Source organism: Gavia stellata, chromosome 15 (assembly GCF_030936135.1).
Source record: "Gavia stellata isolate bGavSte3 chromosome 15, bGavSte3.hap2, whole genome shotgun sequence".
NCBI lineage: Eukaryota > Metazoa > Chordata > Aves > Gaviiformes > Gaviidae > Gavia > Gavia stellata.
The window spans coordinates 11,547,549-11,564,723 of NC_082608.1; the positions used below are offsets into that span (position 1 = coordinate 11,547,549).

Here is a 17,175-nt window from a genome sequence, read left to right on the forward strand (position 1 = left end):
TCACCCCGACAGCTTATAGAATAACTGCTAGTACCAAATGTTGTAAGCATTCAGCAAAAATTACATGACTTGCTAGCAACAATACAAGACAGCCAAAATCTAGCTGATAAACACTGAGTATTATTTAGGTGAGCTCAGTGTAGCTACACCAGTCTAAGCTTATGAGATAACAACCAATCTCGTGTTATTTAGCAAGATTTGATGTGACTGATAATGGGAAAAATTAATACTATTACTATATCAGAATATGTAAGATGCAATATTTCTAGAACAATGTACATCATGTTAATAAACAACTTGAGATGGTTTGGTACCTTTTAAAAAAATGCTACAAAAATACTAGAACTGATACGACACCAGTTGTGTTTAAATAAAACTTTCCTTTCAGTGACATGAATTTTAACTCCTATTGAATTTGCCGATATTCATATCTGTGAAATTTGACCTGATGCCTCAGGTAGAACAAAATCGTAGCCACACAATGCTATATAAAACTTAACTACCACAACAGAATTCTATTCTTTGCCTTTTAAGTCCCCATTGGCCAAGCAACAAAGCCTAAATTTTAAAACATCATTCAACGTCGGTGCATTCAATAGCCCGGTTTGCACTGGGAAATTATGTCTGTTGAAGTACCTCAAAACAGGATATATCAAAATAAGGGTTTTAAAATATATTTTTTAAATTATATACTATACATTTATATTAAAATATATATTTATATTGCATAAAGAGATTAGTTAGCAATATATAACATTTTCTATTCTACACACAGGATGTTTGTTATGTAACATAGTTAATACAATTATATAGTACTTATATATGATATATAATATATACTAGGTTGCACTCTAAGAGACGCACAGTCATCAAGTTTAAAAAAATAGAAAAAAGTCTTTTTAAAGCATTTCTTTTCTGTTTACCATTCTTCATCAATATAAATGACACACGGGCCTCTGTGGACATATCAAAAGTGTATCAAACTTTCAGGAATCCACTATTTCTGCATCACAATTAAAAATCCTGAACACTATAAAGCAACTCAACCAGTTGAGTTGAAAAACCTGTATCTATTCTTTCATGTTTTCACATTTAAGAGTTGTCCAGTTTGCAGAGGTAATGATAGATACCTCTAAGCAGATTAAAAAGATACTAGGCAGCTGACTAGCCAAAAATGAAATGCAACCTAAAGCACTGTGCTACATGCTGCCAGATTTTTTTAATGATGCAAACACTCCGTTTTTGCTTCCTGAATCTCATATTGTCATTGACAATAATTACAATGATACCTTCTCAAAACATAAAAACTCATCAACTGCCAGCTCACTGCTAATAAACTCATTTAAAACAACTTATTAAGACATAACCTTTAAGCGTGTGAGCAAACAATATGCAATCAAACACGCAACACAAATATCTATAAAGCTAGATGAAGTATTAGGATTACTGCAGCTTTCTCTGACTGAAGCAAAGCATATGGTGGTATAATGGAGCATGAATTTACAGCAACAGAGATGTACGATATAGATTAAAGCTTCATCTGTGAGAACATACTGCACAGCAAAAACCCCAATTTTTTTGTTTTCTGGTTTATGGCATGATGAGCAACAAATACTCTTTTGTAGAACTAGGGCTCCCTCTGCTGCTAACATGGAAGTAAAAACCAAAACCTTCCTTGAAATCCACTAAAAACACACTCCTGAAATAAACCCTGATTTTAAACTTATCGAGGTATAAACATGCTTCTCAGGCTATCTGGATGAATGCAAGGTTTTCAGGTAGGACTGATGATAGGCTCGTGTTATCCATTTGGAGCATGCAGCATGGAAAGCTCCAAAAAAAATTAATTCCATTCCACTAATTCTGTCTGCATTCACTGCAGGAGTTCTTAATTAAAAGTATTAATGAAACAAGCACTTGATACTTTTTGTTACTTTTTAAAACTAGACCAGAAATATTTGGCAATCTATCTTTATAGAAACCTCTATTTTTAGGAAGTTGTGGCTTATTTATCGTGGTAGAACAGCTTTTGGTGTTCAAGTTGTTTCTTTGGTTAAATTAAAGTATGAGTCAAAAACATACAGCCTTTAATAAGAATGTGTGACTGACCAACATTTAAAGCTGAAATTTGAGATGTCAAAGTTACTTATTTAACATGGTTGAAGCTATCAAATGAATATGCAGACAATAGTTGCTTTGAATTGATACTAGAGTGACTTTGTACCAAGTCTGATCAAGGCCAGTACCTTTTGTCAGCTTTCTACACTCTTAGATTCTAGAGGCAGGGCCAGACCTCATAACTGAGGGGTAGAAAGCTGTATCATTTCACACTTTTTTTAGCTCCAGTTCCCAGCTGTGGATTGAACTTGGAAGCAGTGGTCACAGCACAGTAAGTTACTTCTTGGAGAGTCACAGCTGAACAGAGCTTGAGGAAGTATCAGTCAATGCTGCACATGTGGGAAGCTTTACCAAATCTTGTCACCCCCCCCATCCTTTTTTTTTGAGGCAATCGGAGGACCTATAGGAGACACAGACAAAGTCCAATCAACCCAAGGTCAGTGGCTATGATAATGGTAGTAGACTACAATGACACAGACAAATGGACACACCAAACCAATGCTGTTTCTATCAGCCTAGTAGCAGCTTACCTGGCATAACATAACCATTCTGCACTGCGTCCTCACAGAAACAGAGCCTGAGAATAAGCAGGCCTGACCTAGCCTGATTTGGGCTCCTTATGTCTGCAGCTCTCAAAAAAGGGGCTGTAATTTCCCTCACTTTCCCTTCACAGCATCACTGCTACAGAAAGGAGACTGCACGCAGGTTCACCAACCTGACAGACCTGAAAATTGCAAGGAAGAGGCAAGCTCATGGACCAGAAGTCTGGGCAACACTATGAACTACTCCATGGAGCAGGGCTGAGGAGAACTGTAGAGCAGGGTAGAGCGACCCAAACCCCAGGGGAGTGCTAATAACCACCGGCGTTTTCACTCGGCCTGTCCCTACGGCCTAGGCCGGGCGGGCGCCTCGACCTCGACCTCGACCTCGACCTCGACCTCGACCTCGACCTCGACCTCGACCTCGACGCGGCTGCGCCAGGGCGCGAGACCAGGCCAGGCCGGGCCCAGAACCGCCACCCTCAACGAAGCCCCGCCCCTGCGCGCACCCTCTCGGCAACGCGTTCGACGGTGGATTGGTAGCGCCTGGCGTGGCGGCGCAGGCGCAGTAGGGCGCGGGCCCTGCGGCTGCGCGACCGCCCCTCAGCCATGGCGGACGAGGAGCTGGAGGCGCTCCGGCAGCAGCGGCTGGCCGAGCTGCAGGCCAAGCACGGGGTAAGGCGCGGGGGCCCCCGTCCCGCCGCCGCCCCGGTATCTCCGCGCTCCCTGCCGCCGGGCCGTGGGGACGCGGGCGCTCGCCGGTGTGCGGCAGGGCCTGCCCCTCCGCCCGAGTCTCCCTCGGACGTGTGTGGCGGCCGCCTCTCAGGAGCGCAGGAGGGGGAACGGGGGAGAGGAGGGGCACGCGCCTTGAGGAGGCCTCTCCGCGAATAAAGGCTTCGGCCTGAGGGGAAGCGGAAAGAGGCCCGGCCGTGCCTGGTGCTTCGGCTGGAAACGTCGCGACTGCGGCCTCGGTGACTGGCGCCCGCCGGGCTCCCACGGCCACCCCCTCTCCTGCTGCATGAGCAGTCATCGCCTTCAGGGTGCTTTGGGCCTGCTACCTGCCTTCGGTGCCCTGGCTGTTGCCTTGGAAGGTTCAGCACATAACCATTCCCTCCCCCGACCCTTTTCCATGCCATTCACAATTTTACGGATTCCCATCATCAGTCTTTTCAATCATCTCTGGTTTTAGAGGTGAAGTGTATCAGTCTGTTCTGCTGTTCCTGTGAAGGGATCTTCCATACCTATGATATCATACCTATGATAAGCCTCATTTCCTCGCTCTGTATGGTTTCCCGTTCTGCTTTGAAATGTTACCTATAAAATGTGAGATGTGAATTTAGCATAAAGTTCATTTTTTTCCCCCACTTCTTTGTTAGCTGCTTCTGAATAGCCATCTCAGCTGCCTGTATTAGTCCCAAAATACGATGCTAGGATTGTGGGTTTTTCTGTATTGATAAATACGAAGTGTTACACTGAATTTCATTTGTACTTACATTACTTTAATGGGTTTTAAATGCTTTTGTCTGTTTTTGGGCTTTGGGAAAGTTTATTATCTTAGATCTAACAGGAAGGCCTTTTAATGTCCAAACCTACAACAATATGTGGATAGATCCAGTAGCACTAGTCATCACACTAGTTTGCGTTACTGCTTTTTGAGGAAAGCATAGTATGGCATATTTATTTGCTAGGGCAGCAGATTCTTATTTTCAGGATCTCATTCATGGTCAGGCGGGTTTAGCAGGCAGGTTTAGCTTACATTGACTCTGCTGGAATATTTAAACTTACTGTCCTGTGTGGAATGTTTTTGGATTATCATATTTATTCTGATCTCATTCTTTAGGATCCTTCTGGTGATCCATCACAACAGGAAGCAAAACAAAGGTAAAAATGAGAACTGTTGACTTTTGGGTCTAAATCTAATCATTTATTTCTTGAGTATTTAATTTCTTTGGAATACTCACCTGAATATTTTTTGTTGTTGGAAAAACCAACAAAGAAGCAGAAATGTTGAAGACTTAATCCAAGGACAGCTAAAATCTGATTGATCCAAATGTGCCTCCCAGGCCATGACTGTATTGGGTGATCTACAACAGAGCTGTCAGGCAGTCTGAACCCTGACTGGGGTGGGAGGGTGTGCAGCAGTAGCAGCTCATTTTTACCTTGGGACTCAGCTGAATGCAATAACCCTCATGACCCTTAGTAATATACTAGGATGTTTTTGGGAAACATCATCATTCCCACTGTCATTTGCTTCTGGAACTGAGAAACCTTGGCTTTTCAGGGTTGGTCAGAGTTGGTCATAAGAAAATCTTAAAGGCTGGCAGATCTCTTCCGAAACTGGAGTTTCATCTGAGTGATGAGTTTGGGTTTGGCTCTGTTAGTGCAATGGGAACATGCTTTCCTAGTTGAGTTTATTTTTCTGGGACATCTGTTGCAGTTAAAAATATGAAACAAAACTATTCATGTCAGAGCTTAGTGCAGAGAGTGTTTAGTATTTGCAGTAAGTAGAAAATTGAAAATAAGTGTTTAAAGAGCTAGACTTTGCACACAGTCAAACTAAAATTCCAGTTTTGCAAATACTTAGTCAAATATTGTAAGTATATGAAGACTTACTGAAAAATTCCAAATAAATAATGAGGCTTGGTTCTGTCTTGTAATCGCATGGACTATTACTTATGCCTGCTCTACCATACACTGCCTTTGGTGAAATTCCCCATGGAACAGAATGCAGAATCTTTACAGTGGGTAGCATGGCTTTTGTCTTTAAAACGTAATAATAAACAGTAATAAGGTGTAAGTAATAAACTCTGTTTTGATTTCTTGGAAGATGTTGTCAGCTATGTAACTTTGTCAACGTACATAGAGCTACTCATGACAGAAAATTCTATAGAAGAAATCATGTAAATGTAGGGTTTGAAGTGACCTCCAGAAGTCACTTAGATGAATCGAAAGTCTTCTGTAGTTTGCTGTTTTATGCATATTATTTTAGGTATTTGAAGTCCCACTTTTAATGTGTGGTTATTTTTTCATTACAGGGAAGCAGAGATAAGAAATACTATTTTAGCGCAAGTTCTTGATCAAGCAGCTCGTGCAAGATGTAAGTATCCAGGTAACTTTCTAATAAAAAATTCTCATCTAGTGTACTCCAGTGCTGCTCAAATCAAGCACGTATGTGCTTGTATAGAGGCCAGACTAGGAAAATACTATTGTTGATGGGAAGATAAAACTATTACAGCTTTTCAGTTGGTGATATCAATGATTGGAGGGGAGGCATTAACTGATATCTGAATGATGTTAATCAAATTTTTTTTTAATAGTAGGAATTGTAGAGAGAGTCAAAAATTAAACTCTTCAGAAAAAAAATATTTAAAAGTAAGAAATATAATTATCTTGTATCTTTATTTTATATAAATGAAAATGCCTTTTTCAATTTATTTCCTGTCCCTGGCATGAAGAAGACTGTTTCATAGGGACATTTGTCACTTTTTAGTTACTAGTGAAGGTATTTGAGTATGTTTTAAAATAAAATTAACAGAGCCTGGTTTTGTTGCAGTAAGCAATTTAGCACTTGTGAAACCAGACAAAGCAAAAGCAGTAGAGAATTATCTTATACAGATGGCAAGATTTGGACAGCTAGCTGGAAAGGTGAGTTATGTTCTTCTAATTCTTTCTTGCATATATTCATTTTCAAACCTAATTCACTCTAAAAAAATTGGATGTTTTTAATATCTGTAAATTAAATAACTGAAAAAGGCAAGCGAGAGCTTGTAAATACTATTACATAACTACATCAAACACTTTTTATAAGAAGGGAAAGTGTGATTCAGTTGTTTGGTACTAAGGAATTCTCAGAATGTGTTTATATGGCTTTTCTTTCACTTTCCTAGGTATCGGAACAAGGTTTGATAGAAATACTTGAAAAAGTGAGTCAGCAAACAGAAAAGAAAACAACAGTAAAGGTAAGCTTCCTTTCCTCAATGTAATTTTAATTTGTTATAAAATAGAGCAGAAAATTGCATGTGTTGGACCATTTCAATTCAGGGTAGAACTTAACTTTGTATTGACTACCCGTCTTACCTACACTGATAAATACTGGGATTAAATTATAGCAATTCTTATCAATAGTATAATTTGCAGATATTGGCACTGTGATATCAGTGTTCTGTTGCGAGACGGGCTACCCTGTGCCTGTCCTCTACCATTATGCCAACCAGGGACTTGCGGGGGGGTGGGGGGGCAGGTGGGTTGTGATGGGGTGACTGTTGTGCTCCCTCCCATGTAATGCGGTCATTGTCAAACGCATCGAGTTTGAAAGGCTCACTCTGTGTTGGATTTACTATGATTCTTCTATTTCCCTTCTTATGTTTCATTTTAGTTCAACAGAAGGAAAGTATTAGATTCTGATGAAGAGGATGATTATTAATACTACTGTAAGACTGTCTGCCAAACAAAAGGCCTGGAAGAAGGCAAGATACTGTTATTGGACAGAATGCAAGATCTGAATATGTTTACGCTTCTTTACTATTTTTTTTTTTTTCCTAATAGAAAGGCCAACAAATGAACTTGTAAAATAAATCTGAGAAGGGGATTTTGTAACAAATTTTTGTAGTATGAGGCCTAAGCAGTGTGGGGTTCCCCACTGCTTTGTTAGCATGAATGTTTTGTTGCCCCTTACTCAGTGTGTAAGCTATGCTTTCAGCAACTGCACACACTTAACTTGCTGCTGTTGGAGATACCGTAACATGAGGAGGAGCTAAATGTAAAGCTGGGAACAGCCCCTCCCTCCACGAGTTTAAAGACTTAACCTCTGGGCTCTAAATCAAGAAGTGTTAGAAGTGAGAATTCCTGAGCCCCTGAAGAAAGCCTATCCAGCAGCTCACTGGCTCTCAAGTCCTTACTGGAAATTTATAAAATAAAGTGAAGGTATCAAAGTAGTGTTTGGATCAGAGGACTTCATATCAGGCAGTCTGTGTAAAGAAATTGTAACCAGCATACGATTGAACTGTTCCCCTATGAAATAACCAAGCTATCTCAAAAAAAGCAAGTTAACTGTGTAATACAGCACTGTTCAGACACTTAGTATCATATATTCTTAAAACTACCTCCATTTTTATCAAATGGCTGGAGTGTTTCTTACCTTGGAAAAAAAAGAGCGTTTTCCTAAACTTTCTGCAACTCCTGCATGCGTGAAGTAAAACTGAACTTGTGCCGTACATTTATTCAAAAATATGGTTATGGAAATATGTAAGATAAATACTGTAACATGCTGATGAACACTCTGCCACCACAAAACCCTTTTCTGACATAATTTAACAGGAACATGTATGATCCCAACTGCACTGTTTTTTGGAACAGAATAAAACCGTTTAAAGTGAGCACTAGTGGGTGTTTTTCATCTTGTGTGAATGTGGTTAAAAATGGTTAACAAGTATTTAAACAGTTGTTACTTTTGTTTCATTTGGACTAGACTGGGCATTTTGCTTGTCTATGTTTGTAATTAGGATTCTTTAACTTCAGTAGTATCATAGATGTATGCTAAATTTCATTAGACTAATGACCCTTTACCAGTGTGAAGAGTTTCAAGCCAAGGTATGGTAATAGATGGTTTAAAAGTTTTCCCTTTAGGGCTACAGATACATCCTAAGCATCCCATGCTTCACATTCCCATTCCCAAGTTTATCAAATTCTACTTATAACAACATAAGCTTTATTGCCTTGCTGTTCTTTTAAAACGGCTGTTCCAGAATCTCAGTTGTCAAAATGAAGTAATGCTTTGGATTTATTTTAACTTCCAACCTTTTGGAGATTAAACTGGACTGTACAGTAACATGCTTTGCAGACAAATCATAAGTGTCATGAAGTTGACTTTAGTCTACTTGCACTACAGATTGCTAGGGGAAGCTTCCAGGGCTACTCCCTTCAAATCCTATTCCAGTTTAGCCTTTCATCATCATATCTTTGAATACTAAGGTATTTTTTAATTACAAGCTTGGTTAAGTGTGTCAAGGAAAACTTGCAAACTATTTCATTTACCTGAATAATTTGTTAGTCATTATCTTTCCATAATTTAGATTATAGTGGAACTGTTTGGCATTTAAGTGCTTTTTTTTAAACATACGCTATACATACAAAATGCCTGGAAATAAGCTTTATCCTAGACTGAACACTGAATAAAACCGAAGCATGGCTTGGTCACTTTTAAGTAGCCTCAGGTTCACAAGGACAACTGTTCTGATACTGTAACAGAATAGAAAACTCAGGTTAATTCTAATAAATTTGTACTTTTTCTATAAAATTCTGAAGAAAAAAAAAATCTCCTGTTAGATGTCTTAACAGATTTTGTTAAAAAAATACAGTAGCCAATATGCACCAAGTCTGCACTAACCTGCCTTAGTAAGCCACTATGGTTTTTTCCTTGTGAATTTTATATTTCATTTGGGGGGAGTTTTTCAAAGGCAAGCATTACTTTAACACTTGTCCAATTCTTAAGAGTAAAATTAACCAATAATTACGTAACCATTCATATCAAGGCTGAAACTTGAAAGTGTTGCAGCTGTTTCATTGCTTGCGTAAAATACAACAAAACACTTTGTGCTTAAAAGTATTGAACAAGTTGTTTTCCATAACCTGTTGTATTCAAAATTTGTTTTTAATAGAAAAAAAGCAAGTAGCTAAATTCAGAGTTCACGTCCTCTGATACTTATCTCTAACCCTTTTCAAAGTTATTTAACAAGCTATTTTAAAACCTGTTTCCAAAGCTATTCAACCACACTATGCTTATTACTCAGGGTCAAGAAAGAGAATCGATACTGAACTTAGTGTCATTGTGCTAACTCATGTTCGGTAGTTACAGCAGTATGTTCTGTACTTATACTCTGCAGCATAGTATCACCAGTATTAAAAAGCTAATAAACTGATTTTTCTCATCCATATTGTCAAGAAGTCTTAAGACAAGAATCATTTAGTTAAATGCGTAGTATAATTAAAACACAAGCAAAATTCTCACTATGTAGTTTGGAAATCAGATCTATGAAAGTTTACTTTTATCTTCAACTTTGTAAGTAATATCTAGGTTATTTTTGCTGCAGGTAAGGATAAGTGACTTAACTCTAGATCATCTTTATAGTGTCACAAGAAGAAAAAAACTAGTTCTTATCACTTTCCTCTTGGTCTTTTGGCTTGTAATAGCTGAACATTCATCCTACTTTTTTTTAAGAGGAACGTAGAGCTAGAGAAGGAAGTTACAGGAAAACATACGGTTTTACTAACAACTCTATACACCTCTATGCCTTAAATCCAAAACCACACAACCTAATAATAGTAATCCATGAATGTAGGAGGGAAGAAGGTCATATTGAACTTGAGAGTAAATTCCAACAGATCCCTCAATTTACACATAGACACAAGGTGAAATCTTCAAATGCCAACAAAAACAAAAGCAAGGAAATCTGTGTAGAAGACTCAATGCTTTGAAAAATGCACTCAAAGAAAACAGCATTTTCAAGAGTTATTTTACTAGTTTTTTCTTTCCATCATTTGGCACAAATCCAAGGCACATTAGAAAATCAGATGAACTCATAAATTATTAGAAAAATAAACACATGAACCTCATCTCCAAATGTCCATATGTGCACTTATTGCACATTTTACCTCTTAGATTAAAAGTTACTTGAAAAAATCACCAGTATGTCTTCCAGCTTTGTACTTTGCCAGGCAGTTTACTAATACCACAGTTAAACGAAATAGAATTATTCATACAAATAGTTTATGAATAAAATGCAAGCTGGATGTGATAAGCCAAGAATAAAAAATACTGCACTTACTTAGAAACCTGGCTTGTGCTATTTACACATTCTCCTACCATAACCAAAACAGTAGAAAATGAAGTCCAAATCTACGCAGCCATCTCAGAGTTCCTTGCAAGCTTTCCATTCTTCGGTGATCACCTCTAGGAATGGGGTAGTATTTGGCCTATTCCAACAAAGGCTTACTGATGTGAAAAGTACCTTTCATAACTGGAATTTCACCTTTTTAAAAGAGCAGTCCAGAGCAGGCTCCTAAGCAGCAGTTTTGTCTGCAGATGTTACCCAGGTTCAGAATCATGAATATTTGTGCATTTTTGCATGATTTGCTTTAGAGGAAAGGGGAAAAAAAACCCAACCAACTTAAAACAATTTTGCGTGTCCTTATACATGCTTGCTTCTGCGTATTTTTTTTTATTAGGCTGTGAACAGTGAGTCCAAAGTTTAGCTTTGTCAAGGGCTCTCTACTTTTTCCCAGTATCTTGGCTCCTGTATAAGAACTTGATCTTGCAGATCTAATACAGAGGAGCATTGCAAAGACATTAGCGAGGATTATATCCCTTCACATTAATAGCATGTATAAATTTCTAATGTGGCACTGCAGATGTTATGGACTATTGTTTTCCCAGCTACTGAAATACACAGAAATATATACTATAATGGTTTGTAACATTACAATAAAAATAGAGACATTGCAATTACCTCTGGCAATAAATACCTTGTTATCCAATATATCTTTATATATATAAATATATATATTTATATATATTTATCCAATGTAGTGATAAAAACTCAAAATGCAAAAATTATTCAAAGACTTTTAAAAACAAAGTGGGTGGCTGAAAAATACAATACAGGGTTTGGTTTGGTTTACTGTTACATACAATTTTTAGTAAGTGCTAAGTAGAATAGGAAAGTAATTTTGCTGTCTGCATCTCAGTACGTCCCTGTTTGTTGAGATCAATAATGATCTGGCTGTATAGCTACCTCCAACATAAACAGAGGATTCAATCTTCGAAAGTGCTAGGAACATTCTGTTTCTGCTGAAGAGTCATCCCTGTATTCTGTTCTGAAGGCAGGCTTGCAAGCGTCACTGAATTCTTTGATATACAGTGAAGGGTTATTGAAATTACCACCACCTAGTTCCTCAGCTTTTGACATCAAATTCGCACTTCCTTGTCAATGTTTTGAAAGCAAGTCATCACAGCAGTCTCTTGATTGTGAGATACTCGGATTTCTAGGGCTGGATGGACTATTATCACTGACATTCTCTGCTGAAAGTGGCACACTAACAGTGTGTCTTCGGTGCATTAATTTACTCCTGTGAGGAACTTCTACCATGTCATCGTGTTTCACAAACTCACCACTGCATCCTGTGTCAATAATCTTAAATTTGCTCTGGTCCAGCATTTCAACAGATTTTAGCTTGGTTTTATCAAAGCTTTTAATAGCCAACTGTTGAGGATAGAAAAATGATACGTTAAAAGCATTATCTACTTTCTTCATTACCAAGAACTAAAATGAATATAGTGTTTCTTGAATATAAATTATCACATTAATTTCATGGTATTCTTTATACTGAGAACACAGCCAAGGATTAAAAATATCATACTTTGTAGGACAGTAATTATATTTGGTCTACATAGGAGAAAACAAGAAGAGGCCAACCTGCCCCATGCTACACATAAATCAGTACCAGAACTGGAAAGATAATGAAGGCATTCCAAAACTTATTTTCACTGCACTATCCCCGTATCATCCTAACTCTTCTAAACACCTTTTGTAATGCAAGTCTCAAGGTACTTGAAATTAGCAACCATTTCTTTTACCATTAAGAAACGTGTAAGTAGTAGTACAGGCAGGCTCAACCACACACTGCTGAAGGCAAAGGCAAAAACTCCCTGCTTCCAGTTCTTGCCTGTCAGGGAAGAGACACCCACCCTCCCCCCCCCCCCCCTTAAAGACTCTTTTTGGTCATTCCAACTATTCTTATCTTTTACTTCCATATCTGCTCCTGATTTTTCATTTTCAGGTGGGTGGCTCTCCTTGATTACTGGCCACTCTGCAAATATTAAAATAACTAAGAGAAAAAAGAGAATCCAAGCATGCTAATGACAGATTTTCTAAGATAAGAACTAAAGGCAGACATTAATTATGATACCCTTTTACTGAAATAATGGCAACAATCTTGAAAATATTTCAGATGGAGATTATACATGTTTAAACCCACTAACAATTTAGAGCTGTATAACCTGTAAATTCATGAAGCCATGACAGTCGCACGTGGTTGAAGTGCTACATACCATGGTCATGTGCTAGTTTTTTGACACCTGCTGTACTTGCATGACATGCTGCCTTCAGCAATCCACAGTTATAACATCTAAATCCCTCATTTAATTAAATAGTGGAATATTATCATTAATACTAGAAAGAATTAATAAAATATTACAGTTTTATAGCATTAATTTGGTATTCTCAAGGCTCTTTGCAAATGTTAATTCTCATAAGGGCTCTATGAAACAGAACAGTATTCCATTTTCTAGATGGAGATGAGCTGCAGAGTCTGCATTCCCAAGGCTATGTCAATCTAATAATGGGCAGCTACTGAACTAACCTGGTAGAAAACTGTCTTCTTTTGAATAGGTTAGTTTTTCTCTTGATTTAGTATGCTGAAACAGCTCAGCAGAAGGTCCAATGAGAGTCAAAGCCAGTGTAAAGGAGGAAGAGGGAGCACAGGCTATGGGTGGAGGGCAGCATCCAACAGTGAGATTGGTGTAGGGTACCATGGCACCCCGAACCATAGATGGATTGATTACATATATTTGTGTCACAGCTGACAACGCAACATGCAGTTTGCTATCAGCCGTGCAAACAATCTCCTCCTCCAAGCAGACTTACCATGCAACCCCCAATTTTAATCTACTGAAAAATTTCTCTCTTGTAAATAGCATCTCTGCTTGGCTGCAGCTCTGATAAGCCTTGGTATAACCTAGATTTTGCTAGACATGCAGAGATGAAGCCTGCAATAAGAGGCTTAAGAGGTTTAAAAGTAAGAATAAGATGTTTAAGAGGTGTTACAGAAGCACCACTGAAGTTTGAACAATGATGAAACATTAACAATTTAGCAAACAGATCAGAACTTTTGGTATTCACCAGCCACCACCAGTAAAAAAACTTTCCTGTTATATGTATCTCTATTAATAGCAGACAAAACAAACAGATTTGCTGTATTCAAGCAGGTATTTCCACTTACCTGATGCAGTAACTGATAGTCAAAATTAGGGACACTTTTATCTCTTGTTATTGTTCTCCGCAAATGTTTTGCTCTGAAAGATATTTTAAGGAAATTAAATTTAACTACACAAGGCTTTCCAGAAAAGTCCGATCACAGGAAATCCACAAGGCGGCATTATCTCCACACAGAAAGGCTACTATCTGACCCCCTTCTCAAAGTGACAGCCTACTAGCATTCCCTTTATTTTATCACAGAATATACATTAACAGTTAAAAAGATCATAGGCAAAACCCAACCATTGAGTGAAGTATTAAGATAATATTTTTAAAGCAGTCTGGCTCTGAAATTCTTGATTTGTGGTACACCAAGTATTAGTGCAAAACCAATTTTAAATACGTTTGCAAGGACTCCCTCGCCGGCCAGCTTTTCCCTCCTGCTGCACAGCGTATCACTGCTGTTCACCACCAATGAGTATGTCATGCCTAGAACATCTGTCTGGTGATATGAACATGCATGCCTCGGAGTATTAACATCTACTGTCAAATTAGTCGTATGTGATGTGTAACAACGCTTGACCCACTTTTGGGCTTTATTAACAGCTGTATTTCTTGTTCGCTTATGGGAAACAATAAACGTACTTTGGAGGAAGCTTCTATGCTTACTTGTTAAATCTGTTAATTGATTGGACCAGTTGAAGTTGTCTGCTTATGGGATCATCGGCTTTCTCACATGGCTTAGAATTCACTAGGGGTTTAAAAGAACAGGCAGCTAAAATTACAACTGAGTCACACTTAAGAATTAAAAAAACACAGTTCTGAATGAAAAGTGGTATCTACTGATGTTAGATTTAAAATTTTACAGTAGAACTATAATAGTAATAACTTGAATCAGAGTCGCAATTTATCTTTGGAAATTTTAAAGCATTTTAAGTCGCAGGAGTAAGCATTCTTCAGCAAATTAGCATGACTGGCCAAGCTTCTGAAGAGACCATGTGATTCTGGACTTTGAGGCTCGCTCTCTCAATTTTTACATACCTGAAGTAATTAACACACAGATGCTATGCCACCTCTTCATTAACATTTATTACCTACTCATGTCTTCTATTGCTCTTTTAGAACTATTGTCATAATATCTGAAAGGACTATATAAATCTTTGTCATCAGCATACTGTGATTAATTTTGGTTTTGTATTAACGAAACATTCACAGTCTTTCCTAGGGAAGCAGGCAAGAGTTATTTTGAAAAACCTAACTAAAACTCATGGATGCTGAAATGGGCACTCCTGCTCCTCATCTTCCCTAATTCCTGCTCGTGCAGCCTCGCTGTCTTCTTCCCACAGTTCTGGTAGCAGCAGGTCCTTTACTGTGCTGAGTTGTCTAGCTCACCACAAAACTTGTTATGCCCCTTGCCCCAGGTTAGCGAACTGTATCAGCTTGAAAATCAATCCGAAAAACTTCCGAGCCAGCATAAGGGAAGTAGTGGGTAAGCAAGACCAGAAGCTGAGGGTGAGAGGGAAGAGGTGAGGATGGACGGTGAGTAACACCGTCTCTTTTAAGTGGCAATAACCCATTACATCAGCTCAGCTCAGCTGTATGATTAAACATATTTGCTTAGACTGCACTGCATGCTGCCATTTCCTGAAAGACATTCTTTTGCAAACCATAATGGTTTAGATGGTTACCTTTGTAGCTTTTATTTCTGTCCCATAATATGAGGGACAGTAACTAATGGAAGGGTCACTCCTTAACCTGTTTTAGGGCAATGCAAATGACAACTAGAGGTGATTTAAATTAATCTGTTTTACTTTGCGCTGAAATGGACAATTATTACATGGTTAATTACATAATCTCAAATGTGGCATGTTTTTTAACTTTGAATGGTTTTGTATGTAAAATTCCCCCCCACGCACCAAAAAAAGTGAAAACTGATTTTGCAGCAATATCATGAAAATAATACAAAGTCTGCTGCATTTAGTTATAGTATTTTAGGTGTTACCTGAAATAAATATGCAAAATAGTTGTCTGTTCTTTAATTATATGTAAATCAATTATATAAAATATTTGATGTAGTCACACATGAATTCCTAAATCCCTTTTTATTCATACCAGTGGAAATATGACATGTACCTTTTTTTCTTATCTTGATAGTAGCATGCTGCTCACACTCCTTTTCTCTCTCTGCTGCTGTAGGTACATAGCTTGGTGCTGTTTCCAGCAACTTAATGATATTTGAATTCTTAATTTTAAAAGTTTCCATTTTCACCATTATTAAAGAAAAAGAAAAACATCAGTTCAATTTAGGATTCTAGTCTATGCAGAGTGTGTTAATTAGCTGCTGCCAAAATGAATGTAACATACACAAAAATACCTCATTATAAATACAAACTTTAAACTGTATCATTCTGAGTAGGGACAAAATTAGTGTTCCACAAGTTGCACTGTACCAGAGTGATGATTTTGTAGTCTTCACCTATGATTTTAAACTGTATTATTTATGGTTAAGCTAATTTCAGTTTAAATGGTAATACACATACTAAAATTGATTCAGCACAGAATTTTGTGGTCATCATGCTACATCTCAGAGGCTGTTTAAGCAGATAAAGATAGGGACCATGCACCAAATAATTTAAAGACTGAAATAATTCTTTATAATTTAATATTACATATTAAGTTATTGCTATTAATAAAGGGGAAGGTCAGAGTTATCAATGACAAGATAAAAGGTATCAGAAGGCATGAAGGGCAAAAGATGGTGAGTGGAACAAGGAAGATTGCTAGTAGTGTAACTGATTAGTGAAAGTTGTTCATTTTCCTACATTCAGCATTTCTTCTGCTCTCTCTGCCATTACTAGCATAGATTTTAATGTCATTTTCATTCACATCTGTGCTTTCACTCTTTCTAGACTCATCCTTTTTGTCTACGAGAACTTATTTTAGAAATACAACAGGCTTCATATACCACAGGTATCATATTGTACGTTGTACAATAAACAGGTATTTTGGTCTTTATATCACACATAACTGTTAAATACAGAGGTCTTGGCAAATATTGTTGTGACAAATAATTGTATTTGGGGTTTTTCCTACATTATGCATATGGAACTTTAGGAAAATCTAACCTTAGAGATGAGCTTTACGCACTCACCGGCTCAGCACAGTCTGCAGGGGTACAGTTCCTTTCGTTCCTTATGTGCGTCATTGCACCATTCTGAAGTAGCAAGTCTACCAGGGCTTCATTCTTTCCTATCACGGCCTCGTGCAGCGCTGTATTTCCTTTGGCATTAGAAAGGTTAACAGAAGCTCCATGCTGGACAGCAAGATAAAATTGAAATTATAAAGACAGAGTAGCATGAAATGGAGATAGCACATTACTATTCTGGTTTTCCCTCCTTTTATTTTCAATGTATGAATGAGAACAATGCAGCAGAAGTCTTGAACCTCTATACGAATGCAGAAAGCATATGCTAGCAATCACTGGTTCA

The 17,175-nt window shown here is 37.9% G+C and overlaps 2 protein-coding genes across 3 annotated transcripts in view; one reads left to right on the forward strand and one right to left on the reverse strand.

Moving 5' to 3' along the window:
• The first annotated feature begins 3,260 nt into the window (after window positions 1–3,260).
• On the forward strand, window positions 3,261–8,032 carry PDCD5 (programmed cell death 5). The gene is made up of 6 exons (XM_059824927.1): window positions 3,261–3,332; window positions 4,498–4,538; window positions 5,693–5,754; window positions 6,211–6,302; window positions 6,545–6,616; window positions 7,033–8,032. The coding sequence occupies exons 1-6, from the start codon at window positions 3,267–3,269 to the stop codon at window positions 7,078–7,080; spliced, it is 381 nt and encodes a 126-aa protein (XP_059680910.1). The 5' UTR covers window positions 3,261–3,266; the 3' UTR covers window positions 7,081–8,032.
• A 3,175-nt stretch (window positions 8,033–11,207) lies between these two features.
• ANKRD27 (ankyrin repeat domain 27) overlaps window positions 11,208–17,175 on the reverse strand; it is a 35,193-nt gene continuing 29,225 nt past the window's right edge. The window contains exons 24-29 of one of the 2 annotated variants that reach the window (XM_009812674.2): window positions 16,839–17,000; window positions 15,821–15,929; window positions 14,357–14,438; window positions 13,713–13,785; window positions 13,276–13,341; window positions 11,208–11,914 (exon numbers count right to left, since the gene is read on the reverse strand). In XM_009812674.2, coding sequence (XP_009810976.1) covers window positions 11,639–11,914; window positions 13,276–13,341; window positions 13,713–13,785; window positions 14,357–14,438; window positions 15,821–15,929; window positions 16,839–17,000 — 768 coding nt within the window. In that variant the 3' untranslated portion in view covers window positions 11,208–11,638. The remainder of the gene's footprint in view (window positions 11,915–13,275; window positions 13,342–13,712; window positions 13,786–14,356; window positions 14,439–15,820; window positions 15,930–16,838; window positions 17,001–17,175) is intronic. The other variant, XM_009812675.2, reaches the window with a different exon arrangement.

What these genes read in the sequence shown, in the direction of transcription:
- PDCD5 (XM_059824927.1), top strand. Translation starts at nt 3,267, where the DNA reads ATGGCGGACGAGGAGCTGGAGGCGCTCCGGCAGCAGCGGCTGGCCGAG. An exon ending in CAACAGGAAGCAAAACAAAG is followed by an intron (nt 4,539 to 5,692) that starts GTAAAAATGAGA and finishes TTTTCATTACAG; the next exon opens with GGAAGCAGAGATAAGAAATA. An exon ending in AAAAGAAAACAACAGTAAAG is followed by an intron (nt 6,617 to 7,032) that starts GTAAGCTTCCTT and finishes GTTTCATTTTAG; the next exon opens with TTCAACAGAAGGAAAGTATT.